Raw genomic sequence first — 19,053 nt, 5'->3', positions numbered from 1 at the left:
TCTGCCCCCGCCCTTCTCTAATGCATTTTCTAAAGATGTTTTTCCCAGTTCCAACTCCTCTCGTGCCTTGCTAAGGATATAATTACGGATACAACAGTAATAGACTTGATCTCTGGCTTGCAGCCCGTATTCCTCCTGCAATATTGTAAAGTCTACCACTTTGTCCTCATCCCATAGTTGACCCAGAGTGTATAGCCCTGCGCGTGCCCAATGTTTATAACTAATTTCTGACCCTCCAAGCGGAAACACAGGAGCCCTCCCTATTCCTGTCTTGTGAAAGTATTTTCTTTCCGGAAACCATTTCCTCCTAATTTGATGCCATGTGGTTAGAATGTGCCTAATTCCTATGGGAACCCTTCTACCAAAACTCCCCAGCTCCTTTTCCGTTGACCATAGAATGTCTCCTATTTCTCTCATTCCCATCCATGCTCTTTCCCAGTGCAGCCATTTCTTAGTAACCGCCGGGTGCCAATCGGCTAAAATTCTTAATTGGGCAGCCTGGTAGTATAATAGGAAATTAGGCACTCCCATCCCTCCTCTCTCTTTTGGTTGGTACATAATATTGCGTTTCACCCTCGGTGGTCTCTTCCGCCATATAAAAGCAAACAGTTTTCTGTTTAAGTGCTTGAAAAAGCTTTGTGGGATAGGGATGGGTAATGCCATAAAGAGATATAGGATCTTTGGCAAAATAATCATTTTTATCGCATTAATGCGCCCCGTCCAGGATATATTTAAACCTTCCCATCTATCCAGTTCACCAAATAGTTCTTTCACTTTCTGAGGATAATTGGCCTCATACAATTCCTCCAACTTAGGAGTTACCTGTATTCCGAGATACCTTATAGACTTATTGGCCCATATAAAGGGGAGCTCAGCTTTGAGCCGTACTACCTCCTGCTTCGGTACTGTGAGATTTAGAATCTCTGTTTTATTAATATTTACCTTAAAGCCCGATTGTGCCCCATATTGTTTCATTATCTCTATAGCCTGCTTTATGGAGGTATCTGGGCTTGTCAGCGTCAACAGGATGTCGTCTGCAAATAACATTAGTTTATGTTCCCTTTTCCCACGCAGTATCCCCTTAACTCCTTCCTCCTTTCTGATAGTGCATGCTAATGGCTCCATTGTTAGTGCGAACAGCAATGGTGACACTGCACATCCTTGTCTAGTACCTCTCTTAAGATGTATTGGCTCAGAATAAGACCCATTTACTTTCAAAATCGCCAGGGGAGCCTGATATAAGATCTGCAGCCATTTTAGAAATCTCCCCCCCACTCCAATCTTCTCAAGTGTCGCAAAGAGAAAAGGCCATTCTACTCGGTCGAACGCCTTTTCTGCGTCCACCGAGAGAACAACTGCCGGTACCTGTTCATCACCGACCTGCTGAATGAGATGTTGTAGGCACCTAGTATTGTCATATGCCTGACGTCCTGCAATAAATCCCACTTGATCCTCATGTACCAGTCTGGGCATCATCACCTGTAGTCTGCTAGCTAGTATTTTTGTAAATATTTTATAATCTACATTTAGTAGGGAGATAGGTCTATATGACCCACATTCTTGTGGGTCCTTCCCCGGCTTAAGCAGAAGAGTGACTGCCGCCAGCCGCCATGTATAGGGCAACTCTTGTGCCTGATCATACTCCAGAAACAGTCTCCACAAAAGTGGGGCCAACAGGGATGCATATAGCTTATAAAATCTTGCTGGATACCCATCAGGCCCTGGAGCCTTGGCATGTGGTAAATTTTTAATTGCTTCCTTTATCTCTTCTATTCCTATTGGCTCCGATAAGCGCTCTCTTTCTCCCTGTGTCAATTGTGGTAGCTCTACCCCCTGTAGATATGTAGTTATCTCCCCAGCTGTAGCGTCCACTTCTGATTTATAGAGGCTTGTGTAAAATTTATGGAATGTCTCTTGTATATCCCCTGTTTCCGTGACTGCCTGGCCTTATTGTGTTTTAATACTATGAATATGGTTTCGTGTCATCTGCTTTTTCAGCTTGTTTGCTAGCAATCTGCTTGCTTTATCCCCCAGCTCATATTGCTCCTGTTGGACTTGTTGCAATTGACTCGCCATTTCTGCCAACTGCAGCTCATTAAGCTGCATTTTAAATTTATGAAGTTCATTCTGGAGATTTATATCTTCAGGTTTCGCCTTATGTTGCTGCTCTAGCTGGGCTATCCCCTTTCTAAGTTCTCTCTCTTTGGCTGCTTTTTGTTTAGTTAAGTGGGCCCTAAGGGAGATCAACTGCCCTCTCAATACCACCTTTAACCCCTCCCAAAGGCTCTCTGGGCGGACTTCTGCCACGTCATTAAACTCAATGTAATCTTTTATGTATTGTTCCACCTTTCCCACCGTCTCTGGGTCATGTAATAGAGCTTCATCCATCCTCCAGTACTTTCTACCTCCCTCTGAATGTCCACTCCCAATAGTCAGCTGAACTGGAGCATGGTCAGACCATATACGAATGCCTATTGATATTTTTTTTATAGCTCTGGTCACCAGCCCATCCCCAAGCCAGAGATCAATCCTTGAGTATGAATTATGTGGTGCTGAATAGTATGTATAGTCTTTTTCCTGCATGTGTGACACCCTCCATAAGTCTATTAGACCCCATCTATGCATAAAACTGGAGATCTTTTCTCTATCTTTTCTAGCATATCCCGCCTCCCCTTTTGAATTATCCATCATCGGGTTCAGGGTCAGATTGAAGTCCCCACCCAATAATAATTGGCCTTGCATGTTTTCTTGTATCACTGTTTCAAGTTCTTCTATAAATTTACCTTGCCCTTCATTGGGTGCATACACTGTCATAAATGTATAGTGAGTATTATACAGTGAGGCTATCACCATAAGATATCTGCCTCCCTTATCTTCTACTGTTTTAATAATGCGCCATGGCAGTTTATCTGAGAAGGCCACCAACACTCCTCCCTTTTTATGATGTTGCCTGTTCGCAGCGTGGTACATTACTGGATATCTTTTGTAGGCTAACATTTTCTCATGACATTTTTTTACATGCGTTTCTTGCAGCATAATTATATCACCTTTCATTTTTAACAGTTCTGTATATATGCGCTTACGCTTAATGGGCGAATTGAGGCCCTTAACATTCCATGTCACACATTGAAACATGTTATACATTTCTTTCCCCTATATGCTAGCCTAGTCAGCAACCACCAGATACTCCCCTCTAGACCCCCCCCTCCCCTCCCCCCCTTCCCCCCCTTTCACACAAAGGGCATGACCCATTCTCCTTTGGGCCCATGCCTCTAGCTGAGAGGAGTGACGTCATCTCCCGTCTCACAGCTCGCTCTAGTGACTTCTCCTTCCCCTCCTATTGACATAGTTCTTTGCCAACCTGTTCCAGTGATCGATCATCCAGTCATTCTGTTGTCCATCTCATTTTCCCGTTCGTGAATGCACTTGCTTGCCCGATAGTTGCCGCCGGAGGCGCCCTCGGCCTTGTGATACCCTTTGCCATTTAGGTTTTGGAGGGCAGACTACCGCTCCTTGCCCATCTTGTGGAGGATCCTCTGCCGTCTCCCTTCGTTTCAGATACTCCTGCGCTTCCTCAATTGACGCCACTCTCCTTTGCTTTCCCTCTTGAAAAAAGGTTAGGGCAAATGGGTACTGCCATTTATATGATATTCCTTCATCTCTCAGCTGTGCAGTCAACGGACGGAGTTCTCCCCTTCGTTTAAGGGTTAATGCTGATATGTCCTGGTATAGTTCAATCGGGTAGCTCTCCCAAGTTATAGGGGCCGCCCCTCTTGCCTTCTTCATCACTGCTTCTTTCACTGTGAAGTTTGTAAAGCATGCCACTATATCTTTCGGCTGGTTTTGTCTTCGTACACCCAATGCCCTATGGGCACGTTCAATGCTTATGGTTGTTTTATCATAGCATTCAGATTCATTAGATAATAATTGCGCTGCAATGGATCTCACCACCTCGGGAGATATTTTTTAAGAACATAAGAGGTTTTTTGTCACCTACCCCACATCTTCTCCCTCTCCTCTGCTGTGACCCGGCATCTCCACTCCTGTTTCTGAACTCCGTCCCTCCTCAATGTCAGTACAGGCGTCCTCGGTGCCTGCAGCGATTCATTCTTGCTGCTTGTGCTGACCCCACAGGCTTCCATCTGTCATGTCCCGCCCTCGCTGACATCATTGCCTGTTTCCTGTCTGGCGGAATGCGGCAGATGGAAGCTTGCGGGGCAGGCACAAGCAGCAAGAATGAATCATTGCAGGCGCCGAGGATGCCTGTACCGATACCGGGAAGGGGTTCAGAGACCAGAGTGCAGATACCGGGATGCCGTGGAGGAGAGGGGGAAGAGAGCAATGTGGTGCTGCAGCTGGGTGGGCCTGAGCCAAGATTGGGTGGGCTTGTGCCCACCCATAGCTACGCCACTGGTGTGTACTTAACGAGCAGAAAATGCAATATTACTGTAAAATGCTTTAACATGTTTTGCAGTAAGTGTTTTCCCACACACTAAGCATGCATTAGGGCTTAACACCTTTTAGAAAAAGGGCCCCTGAGTAACTAAAGGGCACTATGCATGTGATCAAACTTTGTTCTCGTTTGTACCCACAGACAATTCCAATCACAGTTATGGCTTCAATGCCATCCCTCAAATGAATGGAAATAGACTAGACTTACTGGTTTTCCTTTTACTCTTACAATTTGCTGCTGCTCCTTCCCATATTGTCCACAGCATTAGGCTTAAATGATATACATTCAAGCCCTCCTGCAGAAGAAAGAGAATATAGCCTTGCAGACAACCTACCAATATTTTCCATCTTGCGCTTCCAAACCAGAGAAGCCAGGAGTTCTGGACAGCTGTACAGCCACTTAAAACACACTGTGGCATGAAGTTCCAAGTTTAAACCCTTTAGTGTCCAGTGTTCCCGTAATAAGCCATATGGGAACAGATTGATGGGAACATTGGACACTAAAGGGTTAAGCCACTAAATGGGAAAAGGTCAACGTCTGGTAAGTCCAAGTGTATCTTTACTTCCGCCATCTTCATAACAGTACAATATTGCTGCACAATATCAGCCTTATTTTCGAAAGTGATGGGCGCCCAGATTTCGACCCAAATCGGGAGATAGGCGCCCATCTCGCAAAGACGCCCAAATCCGTATAATTGAAAACCGATTTTGGACGTCTTCAACTGCACTCTGTCGTGGGAATGAACAAAGTTGACGGGGGCGTGTCGGAGGCATGGTGAAGGCGGGACTGGGGTATGTTTATCGGCCGAGGAGAGATGGGTGCCTTCGGCCAATAATCGAAAAAAGAAAGGCGTTTTAGCGCAAATTTAGGTCACTTTTTTTGGACCCTTTTTTTTCACGAACAAGTCCCAAAAAAGTGCCCTAAATGACCAGATGACCACCGGAGGGAATAGGGGATGATCACCCCTGACTCCCCCAGTGGTCACTAACCTCCTCCCACCAAAAAAAAAAACAACTTTAACAACTTTGTTTTCCAGCCTGTATGCCAGCCTCAAATGCCATACCCAGCTCCATCACAGCAGTATGCAGGTCCCTGGAGCACTTTTAGTGGGTGCAGTGCACTTCAGGCAGGTGGACCCAGGCCCATCCCCCCTCTACCTATTATACTTGTGGTGGTAAATGGGAGCCCTCCAAACCGCCCCCAAAACCCACTGTACCCACATGTAGGTGCTCCCCTTCAGCCATAAGGGCTATGGTAATGGTGTACAGTTGTGAGCAATGGGTTTTGGGGGGGATTTGAGGGGCTCAACACCCAAAGGAAGGGAGCTATGGACTTGGGAGGTATTTGACTTTTTTTGTAATTGTTACAAGTGCCCCCTAGGGTGCCCAGTTGGTGTCCTGGCATGTGAGGGGGTCCAGTGCACTAAGAATCCTGGCCCCTCCCACGACCAAGTGCCTTGGATTTGTTTGTTTTTGAGCTGGGCGCCTTCAGTTTCCATTAGCGCTGAAAAACAAAACCGCCCAGCTCAAATCCGCACAACTCCAATGCATTTGCCGGGCACAAACCGTATTATCGACAAAAAAGATGGGCGGCCATTTTTTTCAAAAATACGGTCTGTCCCGCCCCTTCACGTACCCGTTCTCGGACAAAGACGCCCATGGAGATGGGCGTTCGCGTTCAATTATGCCTCTCCACGTAACCCAAGCAGCCTGCTCAACAACATGAGGGATCACAAGTCCCATTTCCGGGGGGGGGGGGGGGGGGGGGGGGGTCCCTGATTCTGTTCCTGTCTTCCTTTTAGAAACTGACAATAAATGAACTTCAGGTGACAGCTTATTACTAGCATTTGAAAGCTAATTTCCTTTCTTAAGGATGCTCCAGCATGTGCTATTTAACTCTGAGGATATTTTTGTGGGTTTTTAAAATTGTTATTATTTTCCTGTAAACCACTTTGTATGCTGTTAACAAAGAAAACAATTAAACTCTTCAAAACACAGATGTAAAATAATAAATATACTTGCAAAGTTTTATTAGACAACAGCTGTTGATTTACTCTTCCCTCCTCTTTTCCATCCTAATACAGCTTGTGAAGAAAATTAACAGGACAAAAGGAAAAGCAAGCCATTGCATGACTGCCATCTACTGTCTACAGAACACCATAAACTCAATTACACTTTCTGCTTTTGCTTTCCTCCGTCCTCTTAGCATTCCATAGAGTACTCATTTTTGGAAAGGTGAGGCACTCTAATCCCATAAAAATGGATATGTCCTCTCTCTATTACAGTAAGACATTGTACAAACATTCTTTAGAGTAGAAGAGCACTCTAATGGGCTGAGAACCAGGGAAGCTGGGATTCAGGTCCCACCACTGTTCCTTGTCATCACATACCCTCCATTGCATCGGGTAGAAACTTAGGGACTCTTTTACTAAACCACATTAACACTAAAGCACGCTTAGGGAAAAAGGCTCATTGCAAGGCACATTAAAGAATTTTGCAGTAGTCTGCATCTTAGCACACAGTAATCGTACACCACTTATTTATTGGAAGGGGCCATGGCATTGGTAGAGAATGAGTTTGGAAGCATTATCCTGCTAGCACATGCACATCAGCATGTGCTAAATGGATAAGATCATAAGAATACCCATACTGGGTCAGACCAACAGTCCATCTAGCCCACTATCCTGTTTCCAACGGTGGCCAAGCCAGGTCACAAGTACCTGGCAGAAACTCTAATCGTGGCAACTTTCCATGCTACAAATCCTAGGGTAAGCAGATGCTTCCCCTTGTCTGTCTCAATAGTAGACTATGGACTTTTCTTCCAGGAACCTTTCCAAACCTTTTTAAAACCCAGATACACTAACTGCTGTTACCATATCCTCCTGCAAAGAGTTCCAGAGCTTAACTATTCGTTGAGTGAAAAATATTTCCTCCTATTTGTTTTAAAAGTATTTCCATGTAACTTCCTTGAGTGTCCCCTAGTCTTGTACTTTTGGAAGAAGTAAAAAGTTGATTTACTTCTACTCGTTCTACACCATTCAGGATTCTGTAGACCTCAATCATATCTCCCCTCAGCCGTCTCTTTTCTAAGGTGAAAAACCCCAACCTCTTTAGCTTTTCCTCATACGAGAGGAGTTCCATCCCCTTTATCATTTTAGTCGCTCTTCTTTGAACCTTTTCTAATTCTGCTATAACTTTTCTGAGATATGACCACCAGACCTGAATACATTACTCAAGGTACAGTCACAACATGGAGTGATACAGAGGCGTTAGTATATTTAGTCTTATTCACCATCTCTTTCCTAATAATTCCTAGCTTCCTGTTTGCTTTTTGTGGCCGCCGCCATACACTGAGCAAAAGATTTCAGCGTATTATCTACAATGACACCTAGATGTTTTTCTTGACTGCTGACCCCCAAGGTGGACCCTAGCATCAGGTAACTATAATTTGTATTATTCTTTCCAATCTGCATTACCTTGCATTTGTCCACATTAAATTTCATCTGCCATTTGGATGCCCAGTCTTCCAATGTCCTAAGGCCCGTTGGTTACTTCTGTGCATGAGGTCAGAAAGCAGATGTTTACGTTTATGAATTTATTACCCCTTTCTTTGTATCTTAATTTTTAAATCACTTTATGGCAGTGCTCCTGCTTATCTATCTAAATTCTTTCACTTGTTAAAATATGCTACTAGAGATCAGATGCTCTTTAGTTTTCTCACAGTGCGGAAGATCAAATCTTGTAGACTGTTTAAATCATCTTTATTATACCAAGCTGCCTAAGGGGGTCTTTTAATAAAGCCCAGCTTGAGTCATCTGCAGCGGGACCCATAGGAATAAAATGGGCCCTGCTGCAGATAACTCGAGCCAAGTCTCAGCAAAAGACCCCCCAAGTTTGGAATTCTCTTCCCTCTTCAATCAGACTGTCCAAAAGTTATTTTTTTTTTTATTTAGGAAACAGTTTTGCTTTGCTTACAGATTGGTGTTTGCTTAGCATTGAGAAGAATTAATTAATTGGACTTAACATGGGAACACCTATTGCCTCCTAAATAGGAGGCCATAAGTTCTCTCGGGTTGATTTTTTTTTTGCAAGTCCTGTGCTCAAATTGAAAAATTTGCGCAGGACCTGTAAAACCAAACATTTTCTGTATTATACTGCCACTTGAAATCTGGGAAAGCCCTGCGTTGGCAAGTGCTATGCCTAGATTTTGCTGCAGCTTAGTAAAAGGGCCCCTTAGATTGTAAGCCCTCATGGAAATACTTACTGTATCTTAAGATAAGGCTTGAGCTAAATTTAAATCCTTTCCCCTTTTGGTAAACTTTGCCAGTGGTATTTAGTGAAGCCCTACAACAGCAGCACCCTAAATACTACTGCCCATCATGCCATGCTGTACAACTGTTCTATTAGACCAGGCTTCTAGAGATGAAGAGCTCATGACCCAACTTATAAAGGAAAAACTTCCCAGGTTGGACTTCAGTTTCAGTCAATTTGGGAGCCCTATTGGAATACCCTTACTCCTGCAGCAAGGAGTAGACTTCTGAGCTGCTGAATTCCTTGGTGTAATCTGTTAAAATGGACTTAAATGGCAACCTTAGTCTGACCTATCCCATTGGCCGGGGGGGGGGGGGGGGGGGGGGTGTGGAGAGGCTTCGGGAAGGAGGGCAGTTTGGAGCTGGGTGGTATTGGTTTCAAATTTTGAGTTTGTCTTGTTTTGGATGTATATATAATGACTGCTGGCTTTTTCTCTCTCCTTATCAGCACATGGCTGGTTATATGTTGTTGGTTTGTTTGGAAGACACTCAATAAAAATTATTCAAGCATAAAGAAAAAACTACTCACCGCCACATCATGTAAAGAATTGCTTTATGTGAATGCTAAAGGGAAATGCTTTCCTCCAGAAACATATTCCCCCATCTGCTAGTCTTAATGGCAGTATTTGTTCCCCTTGAGGTACTTTTTCCCTAACAGAATACTTGACTGTTCTGGGACAGGAGTATCTGCTAGCTTCACCAGTGTGTTCCAAGGACTGCATTTTGGAATAAAGCCTCTGGCTTACAGTTAGCTACAAGCAGAAGTGGTCTCTGAGCAAATTAAACTGTTCCAGCAGGTTGGATGAATTATATTATTACTAGTAAAAAAGGCCCGTTTCTGCCTGAAATGAAACGGGCGCTAGCAAGGGTTCCCCCCTCCCTCCATTGCTGTCTCCCTCTCTCTCCTCCGAGTCCCACGCCCTCCTTTCCTCCCCTCCGAGTTCCAGGCTGTCCTCCCTCTCCTCTCCCACTCCCCTGTAACTCACCACTTTGTCCATAAGTGTCCTGGTGTTCTGCAGGGCCCTGCGGTCGTCTGGCGCCTAGTTGTGGTGCTCCAGTGCCAAATGGCAGAAGGAAATGCAGATTCACCATGGCAGAGTTTGTGTATGATGTTGTGTGTTGTTGGGGGTGTGTGTGTGTGTGAGTGAGAGCCAGAGAGACTTTGATTTTCCATGGTATAGTTTGTGTATTAAGGGGGGTGGGGGCAGTGTGTGGGTGTGAGTGAGAGAAATGCTGTTTCTCCATGGTAGAGTGTGTGTATGATGGGGGGGGGGGGGGAGTGTTGTGAGTAAGAGATGCTGATTCTCCATAGTAGAGCTTGTGTTTTTTTCGGGGGTGGGGGGTGGTGTGATGTGTGAGGGAGTGGCGTGGTGCTTGGAGGGGGTTTTGGTTAGATGGGTTGAGGTTGTGAAAGTGAGGAATTGTTCATGTCATCTTTGTGTTTTCGGTCATTTGTTGTTGTGTTTTTGTTGTTGTGCTAGAGAGAGAGAGAGAGAGAGAGTGTGTGTGTGTGTGAGAATGTTTGTGGGGGGGGTGTGGATGGTGAAATGTGAGTGAGTGGCGAGGGGGTTTTGAAGGGGGAGGGGTCTGTGTTCCTGTGGTGATGGCTTGAAAGTGAGGGATTCCTCAGGTTATGTTTTTTTTGTTGTTATTTTTTTTGTGCTACACAGTGTGTGTGTGTGTGTGTGTGTGTGTGTGTGTGAATATTTGGGGGGGGGGGGGTGGCAGATTTTTCGAACTGTGAGGGAGTGCCTGTGGGCTTGTAGGGGGGTCAGGGGCTTGGAGGGGTGCAAATGAAAGAGCTGTAGATGGATGAAGAGTAAAGAACATTGGTTGCTTTATTTTGAGTGTTCAGAAATGATGGCTGGGCGGGGAGTGGAAACAGAGATCAACCAAATTGGTTTCCTTGCTTAGAGGGAGCTAAATTGGCTGACGGTGTGTTGCAGCGGTGGGTCAGCGTTGGCTGGGGTGGGGCAACAGCCGATCGATTCCGTTCGGGCCTCCCTCCTTCCCTCCGTTGTGAGGAGCTGGCTGGCGTTCCAGTGGCAAACGGAGAGGGGTGAGTGGAGGGTGAGAGCGGCGTTGACGGCGATGATGACCGCGATTGTGGCGGGGCCATTTGTCTAGGGGTGATTGGAGGGTAGCTGGGCTTTTGTAATCTTGGCACGTTTTTAGTCTGTCGTCACTGTAGCCTACAGTCTGTAGGGTTCGTAGGTTGAAGCCATCTCTCTCTGGCCATGTCTCCGCCCTCGACGTCATTACGTTTGACATGAGGGCGGGGCTAGGAGACATGGGCAGAGAGAGATGGCTTCGGTTGGACACGTCTCGGCCGCTTTTGTTTGTTAGCCAGTCTGCAGCAATTCTTTGGAAGGAGAGGAGTAGGGAAACATGCTTCGTTCATTTTAGTTCTTTCTAACTGTTCCGCCCTCGACGTCATCACGTTTGACGCGAGGGCGGGGCAGGGAGACATGGTTAGTGTTGTGGCTTCACCACCATGAACTGACGAACCGGTGTCTGAGTGGCTGCAGTGACGTCAGTGTCTTCAGAACGTTGAGGGTGAGTTTTATTATAGTAGATTATTTATAAAATTAAAATTGAATCTAGATTAATTACTTGTCTCGTTCAAATATGAGCTGGAGACAAGTTACATTTTCAGGTTCACTATGCACTTCCTTGCCTTAGAGGGTTTATAATTTAACAGGCCAATGTTCACTAACAGGCTTATTTTTGAAAGAGAAGGACACCCATCTTTCGACTGAAATCGGAAGATGGGTGTCCTTCTCCAAGGGTCGCCCAAATTGGCATAATTGAAAGCCAATTTTGGGCGTCCCCAACTGCTTTCCCTCGCAGGGATGACCAAAGTTCCCGGGGGCGTGTCAGAGGCATAGCGAAGGTGGGACTTGGGCGTCCTCGACCCATAATGGAAAAAAAAGGGCGTCCCTAACGAGCACTTGGACGACTTTACTTGGTCCTTTTTTTTGTTACGACCAAGCCACAAAAAGGTGCCCGAACTGACCAGATGACCACTGGAGGGAATTGGGGATGACCTCCTGTTACTCCCCCAGTGGTCACAAACTCCCTCCCACCCTCAAAAAAATAGTTTAAAAATATTTTGTGCCAGCCTCAAATGTTATACTCAGCTCCATCACAGCAGTATGCAGGTCCCTGGAGCAGTTTTAGTGGGTGCAGTGCACTTCAGGCAGGCGGACCCAGGCCCATCCCCCCTCCTACCTGTTACACTTGTGGTGGTGAATATGAGCCCTCCAAAACCCACCACAAACCCACTGTACCCACATGTAGGTGCCCCCCTTCACCTGTAAGGGCTATGGTAAGTGGTGTACAGTTGTGGGTGGTGGGTTTTGGGGGGGGGGGGGGGGCTCAGCACACAAGATAAGGGAGCTATGTACCTGGGAGCAATTTCTGAAGTCCACTACAGTGCCCCCTAGGGTGCCCGGTTGGTGTCCTGGCATGTCAGGGGGACCAGTGCACTACAAATGCTGGCTCCGCCCACAGCCAAAGGGCTTGCATTTAGTCGTTTCTGAGATGGGCATCCTTGGTTTCGATTATGGCCAAAAATCAGAAATGACCAAGTCTAAGGACGACCATCTCTAGGGACGACCTTAATGTCAGGATCTGGGCATCCCCGACCATATTATCGAAACGAAAGATGGACACCCATCTAGTTTCGATAATACAGGTTTCCCCGCCCCTTCGCTGGGACGTCCTACGAGGACGTCCTCAGGAAAACTTGGGCGCCCCTTTCAATTATGCCCCCTCTAAATGTAATAAGGTAATTAGATGCATAGTACATTGTAAGTCTGAAATAAAGGTAGAAAAAAATAGTTAAAATGGAAGTAACTTTACTTCTATGTTCATTTCATGGTTATGTTTAATTAATGTCTCTAAACACTGAGGGCCCTGTTTACTACGCATGCTGTAGGAGTGCAAACTAATTAATGTGCGCTTAGTGTGTGCTAACGCTAGATACACCCTTAGGAATATAATGGGTGTCTTTATCATTTGCGCATGATAATTTTTAGTGCGCACTACAAAGATAGCACACCTACAGCACGGTTTTGAAAACAGGGCCCTGAATTGGTTATCTTGGTGGTGGGGGGAGGGGTAAATGAGAGAATAAGTGGCGGAGGGGGAGTACAGGGGATCCAGAAGTCCCCAACTGGGGATCTCAAGTCCTTGGTAGCTGATTTTTTTTTAACTTAAAGATCCAGCGCTTGATCCAGAGTCATGAGCAGGTTCCCTTTTCAGGATCTGAGTCTGACTCATTAGGTGTTTGGTTAGTTGGTGGAGATTTAGGGGCTTTGTATGCTAAGGATTTATTAGATATAGATATATCTGTTTTTCTGTTTCTTCTTTTTCAGTTCTTTACTCAAGTTGGGAATCTTTTAGGGATTATGGTTGGTTTATAATGATTTATTTTCTGTGTGTTGTCTTTGTATTCACAATCCATATTCCATGGACAAGGTTGGAGTTTGTTGTTTTTCTGTGATCTCTTATATTGTGTTTTATTTTAAAATACAATAAATTTCAAATTTATAAAAAGAACTTAGATTCAATGCTAACATGGAAGTAATTCAGTATGCAACTCATTGGCATATATTTCCATGCTCGCTGTGCTAAGATTTGCACTGTGCAGTACCTCCTGTATAGCGCTGATAGTTTTGAGTGCTAAACACCTCGCTACATCGATAGTAATCTTAACACACAGAAATTATGTGTAAAGAAGGAAGTATACCACTGCATTAAGCTTAGCATAGTTGCCAGGGTATCGTCTTGCATGGACAGAGTCTAACATTGGGCCCTGACAAATATGCTGAAACGGAATTCACTAAAACCAAGGTGCTTTGGTTTAGAAGCCCTGGAACTGTTACATCTAAAAAACCTATAATGTCCGGGGATAAGGTATTTCCAAGGTTTTAGGCGTGGTCCTTGATTCATGGTTAACTTTGAACCATGATTAAATTTGCTTTGGAAAAAAGCAATGTTCAAGCTGAGACAATTAAGATTGGTAAGATAGTAGGCTATTAGTTCAGATGCTAGTATTGACGCAACTTGCAATGTTCATTATTCAAGTCTTTCTGCAAAACTTCTCAGGAAGCTTCAGCTTATTCAAAATACTTAGGCTAGGCTGATTTTTAGGCTTAAAAGTTTTGACAGTATTTCTCCTTATATGACTAAATTACATTGGCTTTCAGTTCGCAAGAGAATATTGTTTAAGTCTGTCTGCATGATTTTTCTGGCTATTTATGGCCTTACATCAGAACTAGTGATCAACTTAATATGTGCACATTCTCTAGATCTTCCTCCAGGTTAAAACCCTTTAGTGTCCAATATTCCCATCAATCTGTTCCCATATGGCTTATTACGGGAACACTGGACACTAAAAGGTTAAGGTCCTTGAAGGTTCTTCATCCTCTAAGTACTAGAGGGGTGAGATTTTCTAAGATGGCTAGTTCTATCTTTTCTTCCTTTGCGATTTCCAAATGGAATCTTTTACCTTTGGACATTAGATTAGAGCAGAGCTATTTTGCTTTTCGTAAAAAGCTTAAGACTTTTTTTTATTTGATAATGATTATTTTTAAATGAGGTTTTAAATTGTAGATATTGGTGGAAACTTATGTTAATTCTGTGATGTTGTACTTCTGTGCCATTGTTGTGAACTGCATTGGACCCAGAAATGAGGGTATAGTGGTATTTCTTGCACTGGCTCCTAAGGATGTACTTGAGACGCTTGAGGATGAAATGGCTTGCCCAAGTACACAGCGGAGTGTCAGTGAAAGAAGCAGGATTCAAATACTGGCTTCCTGGGTCTCACCTTGCTGCTCTAATTATCAAGCTACTCCTCCTGTTTTGCTTGCAGTGATACAGTGTGATCTTCAGTGAGTGACTTCTATAGGTTTCACATCCCACATTTATGCTCAACAGGCCTCTTCTTTGCTGAGAGCTCTACAGTTTCCTGGTCAGTGATTGGCATATATCCCTGTGGAAGCAATTACTGCATGACAAGCCTCTGAAATACAGTGGAATTGCGAGAAAATTTGCAAAGTTTCTAAGGAACCAAATGTCATGATCAAGAACTAGGAAACAGGGGAGACTTTTAAAATGATCTGGAAATGCAATCAAGTCATTGTCCTTACATTAAAATACACAACAACAAATAAAGCGACCTTGTCACTTTCTCAGTTAGCAAGAGTAAATCAGCTTGTCAGCAAACCTGATCGAATAGCTAACTTAAGTTAAAATGATCACCTTTGGGTGTATGACATTTATAGCAGGGGGTGTCCAACCTCAGCCCTTGCCCAGTTGGGTTTTCGGAATTTCCTCAATGAATATGTAAGAAAACTATTTGTACACAATGGATGCAGTTAATACAAATAATCTCATGCATATTTATTGAGGAAATTCCGAAAACCCAACTGGATGGTGGTCCTTGAGGACCGAGGTTGGATACCCCTGATTTATAGAATTGTAGCACTGAGAGCCATCAGAGGGCTAACATAACTCTTTAAATTCTTCCAAATTTCTGAGAACATTCCATGCCTGGAGCTCTTTCTAGTCCACCAAACGCAGGGACCCTCTAACACCCCGATGGGCTCCACCCAGTCTCTATGCGCTTGCCTTTAGTGGAGTCCAGCAAGGAGACTTAAGCTAGCTCAGCATGTAGGAATAAGACCTCAACAAAAGAATTATAAGAAAAATGTTCATTGGTACATATTAGAACCTTAAGTCTAGCTTACTGTTTTTCTGTGGGTTTGTGATTCTGAAACTATTCTCTGTTCTTATTTCTCTGATGCTGTCCCCAATACTGCAATCACATGACTCAAGGTGTTACTGGCAGCCTGACCTGATCTCTGCACTCTGTTTCCTGGTACTGTTGTTTATCTATCTAATTATTATTTTTTGCAAATAAAACATTTGAATTGAGGTACTAAACTAGCCTCGTAACAAAAGCTTGTACAATCCATACTGCTGGTCAGGAGCCATCTTAATATTCCATGCTGGTAACAATTGTTTGAAGTATCTATGGTCAGAAAGAAATGGGATTATGGTTGTCCCTTGACAAATGAAAAGTCTTTGCCTTACCTGGCTTGAAATGAGGCAAAGAGTGAACTCCAGGCCAAGTGTCTTCATTTGGTGTGCCAAGAATCTGTTATCAAGAAAGTGCAGGTGGTCAATATTATCAGCTTGTGAGTTCACATGGAAATGTAATGAACAATCACCTCACACATGACAAAATGAAATATTTCACTCTGCATCATGAGACAGGAACTGTAGCCCCTGCTCTGCACAGTGAAAATTCCTCTGCTTTTCAGTTCGATCAGTGTACGCTTATTCACTCATGTGCTATTCAGACATGAGTAATCAATGGTGGAGTCTTTCTGCCAGTCCATTGACCTGGAATATTTTTTGAACTGCAGCAAATCAGCTTGGCAGGAATTTGCTATAGTTCAGGTTTCAAGTTCAAGAGACAGGGCAGTGTCACATACTAAAGGTAGCAAGATCAGAAGCCAAGAAGTGTCAGCAGACAATTTGTGAGTTTCAAAAATGCTCATGCTGCACAGATGGGATGGGACTGACTCAGACATTCTTGGGCTACATATCTTATTTCAACTTCGCTAAACCTTAAATGCCTCCCAGTGTGGAGTGTCAGACTGACACCAGTGTCAGAGTAACATCATGGATATGGCGCTTATTTTCGAAGCATATGGATGTCCCAAAATGCCAAAATGGACATCCATGGACTTGAAATGTCCAAATCCTGATTGTGCAAAGACAGCATTTGGACGGCCAACACTGCCTGACGTCCAAATAGCAAGGGGGAGTGTTGTGGGCATGTTTTGGGTAGGACTAGGGAGGGCCCAATATCAGGACAGCCAATAGTGATTACCAAAGAGAAGGAAATGTCCAAGTCTAAAAAGAAGGGCATCCTTAGTTAGACCTGTTTCAACGTCTAGGGTACAATAAAGTAAGGGATTTGAGGGATTAAGACATGACACCTCCTTAATCTCCCAGTTGCTGGTGTCCCCCTCCCTCTCCCCTGAAAGTGAAACTGGAAAGGAATACCAGGCTCTGTGACGGGTTCAGGTATTATAGCATCTGAGGAGTAGCCTCATGGTTAGTGCAGTGAACTATATACCAAGGGACCCATGTTCAAATCCTACTTTAACTTTTTTTTATATTTTATTCTGTGCCCTCCAGGAACAGAAAAAAACCTACTATACCTAAATATATAAGCCACTTGCACGCCTGAAGGCTATTAAAGGGGTGTACGTTCAGGCACTATAGGTGTTCCTGGAGGGCACAGAACTTTAAAAAAATAAAAGAAAGTTAAAGTGGGATTTGAACCTGGGTTTCTTCTACTAACCTATAAATGTACTCACTCTGCTGCTCCCCGGTATCTCTTCACAGTCGTCCTTCCCTACACCCTTTCCCGTACACTCCGCTCCATGGATAAATCCTTCTTATCTGTTCCCTTCTCCACTACTGCCAACTCCAGACTACGCGCCTTCTGTCTCGCTGCACCCTACGCCTGGAATAAACTTCCTGAGCCCCTACGTCTTGCCCCATCCTTGGCCACCTTTAAATCTAGACTGAAAGCCCACCTCTTTAACATTGCTTTTGACTCGTAACCACTTGTAACCACTCGCCTCCACCTACCCTCCTCTCCTCCTTCCTGTACACATTAATTGATTTGATTTGCTTACTTTATTTTTTGTCTATTAGATTGTAAGCTCTTTGAGCAGGGACTGTCTTTCTTCTATGTTTGTGCAGCGCTGCGTACGCCTTGTAGCGCTATAGAAATGCTAAATAGTAGTAGTAGTAGTAGTACAGTCCACTGTACTAACTACTGGGCTAACTCTCTGCTCTGCATGGATGTCTGTGTGGCCATTTTCTAAGAAGGCTGCCATACTGATGTCCATGTCCCTTGTTTTCCCCCATTTGGATGTTCCAGTTTGTAAAATGGTTGTTCATGCTGGACATCTCCAGCACGTGGACATCCATCTCATGCATTTTAAAACAGGAAATCTTGACATATATCCTGTTCAAAAATACATAAGAGATGGACACCCATTTGGGATGTTCTGATGTGGACATCCCTATTCTGACTTGGACATCCTTTCAAAAATGCCCCTCCACATATGTGTGAAGTAAAGAACAGTGTTATGATCACCTTATAGTAAGATTATTATAAGAACTTATTATAACAAAAGCCAACAGCTGCAATACGAAGCAATTTACATATGCAAAAGCACTTTGCAAACATTACTTTGTATGATATTTAGTGTTAAAACCACATTTATTTATAGTAATGGATTACTATAGCAAACTTGGGATTATGGGGTCCTTTTACTAAGGCACGCTACCAATTAGTGCACACTAAATACTAAGACACCCATTATATTCCTATGGACATCTTATCATTTAGCGTATGCTAATCATTAGCACACGCTAAATGCTAGTGTGCCTTAGTAAAAGGACCCCTATATTACCAAACTCTATGCGGCCCTTTTACTAAGCAGTGCTAAAAAGTCGCCTGTGAAACCCATGTGCTGAGGCCACTTTTAGCGCAGCAGTAAAATGGCCACAATTTCTATTTTCCCTTTAATGGCCACGTATTAATTTCTTAATTAGTGCATGGCCATTAGCATGAGAACCCTTACCCCACTTACTTAGTAGGTGGTAAGGGCTCCTGTGCTAACCCCATACTAATCAAGCAACACACTGCGATTTACTCGTGTTATCCAATTAGAGCAAGGCACACCTATCTCTCCACCTCTAAACATGCCCTGCATTAAAACATTTTATATTTTTTAGTGCGCACCAATTCCAGAACTACCACAGGACACCTGAGTGCGTCCCTCTGTACTGCCTTTTTAACATGTGGTAAGCATGCGTTAGTGCTTACTGCCGCTTTGTAAAAGGTAACATGCCAACATGCATTTTTTTACTGTTTATGAACATTCATCTTGGATAGTGCATAATCACCATGTTATATTACTTATCTTGCAGCAGTGAAGCATTGTTAATACACCAGGATCTGATCAACATTTGTGTGCAGTACACCTTAATGGACAGCAGAGGGAGCCAACAGATTATGACAAGTATCTTTCCCCCACAAATATCAGCAGTAAAGAAAATTTACCATAATCGCAAAAAAAAAAAAAAAAAGACAAAGTTATCATAAAAAATGTATCCTAATGATTGTGAGAAAACATATCAGGCAAATCTAGTGCTTCAAATTCTAATGACTATATTAAAGTAAGTTGAGAGT

At 43.8% G+C, this 19,053-nt stretch overlaps 1 protein-coding gene across 5 annotated transcripts in view; it reads right to left on the bottom strand.

Annotated features, from left to right (window-relative positions):
• CDK14 (cyclin dependent kinase 14) overlaps window positions 1-19,053 on the bottom strand; it is an 857,524-nt gene that overhangs the window by 276,859 nt on the left and 561,612 nt on the right. For all 5 annotated transcript variants that reach the window (XM_030200090.1, XM_030200096.1, XM_030200123.1 and 2 more), the window contains one exon: window positions 15,864-15,927. In XM_030200090.1, coding sequence (XP_030055950.1) covers window positions 15,864-15,927 — 64 coding nt within the window. The remainder of the gene's footprint in view (window positions 1-15,863; window positions 15,928-19,053) is intronic.

The sequence above is a fragment of the Microcaecilia unicolor genome, chromosome 1 (genome assembly GCF_901765095.1).
Source record: "Microcaecilia unicolor chromosome 1, aMicUni1.1, whole genome shotgun sequence".
Classification (NCBI taxonomy): domain Eukaryota; kingdom Metazoa; phylum Chordata; class Amphibia; order Gymnophiona; family Siphonopidae; genus Microcaecilia; species Microcaecilia unicolor.
Note: the sequence above shows the minus strand (reverse complement) of the source record. Positions and strands in the feature narration are given on the sequence as shown.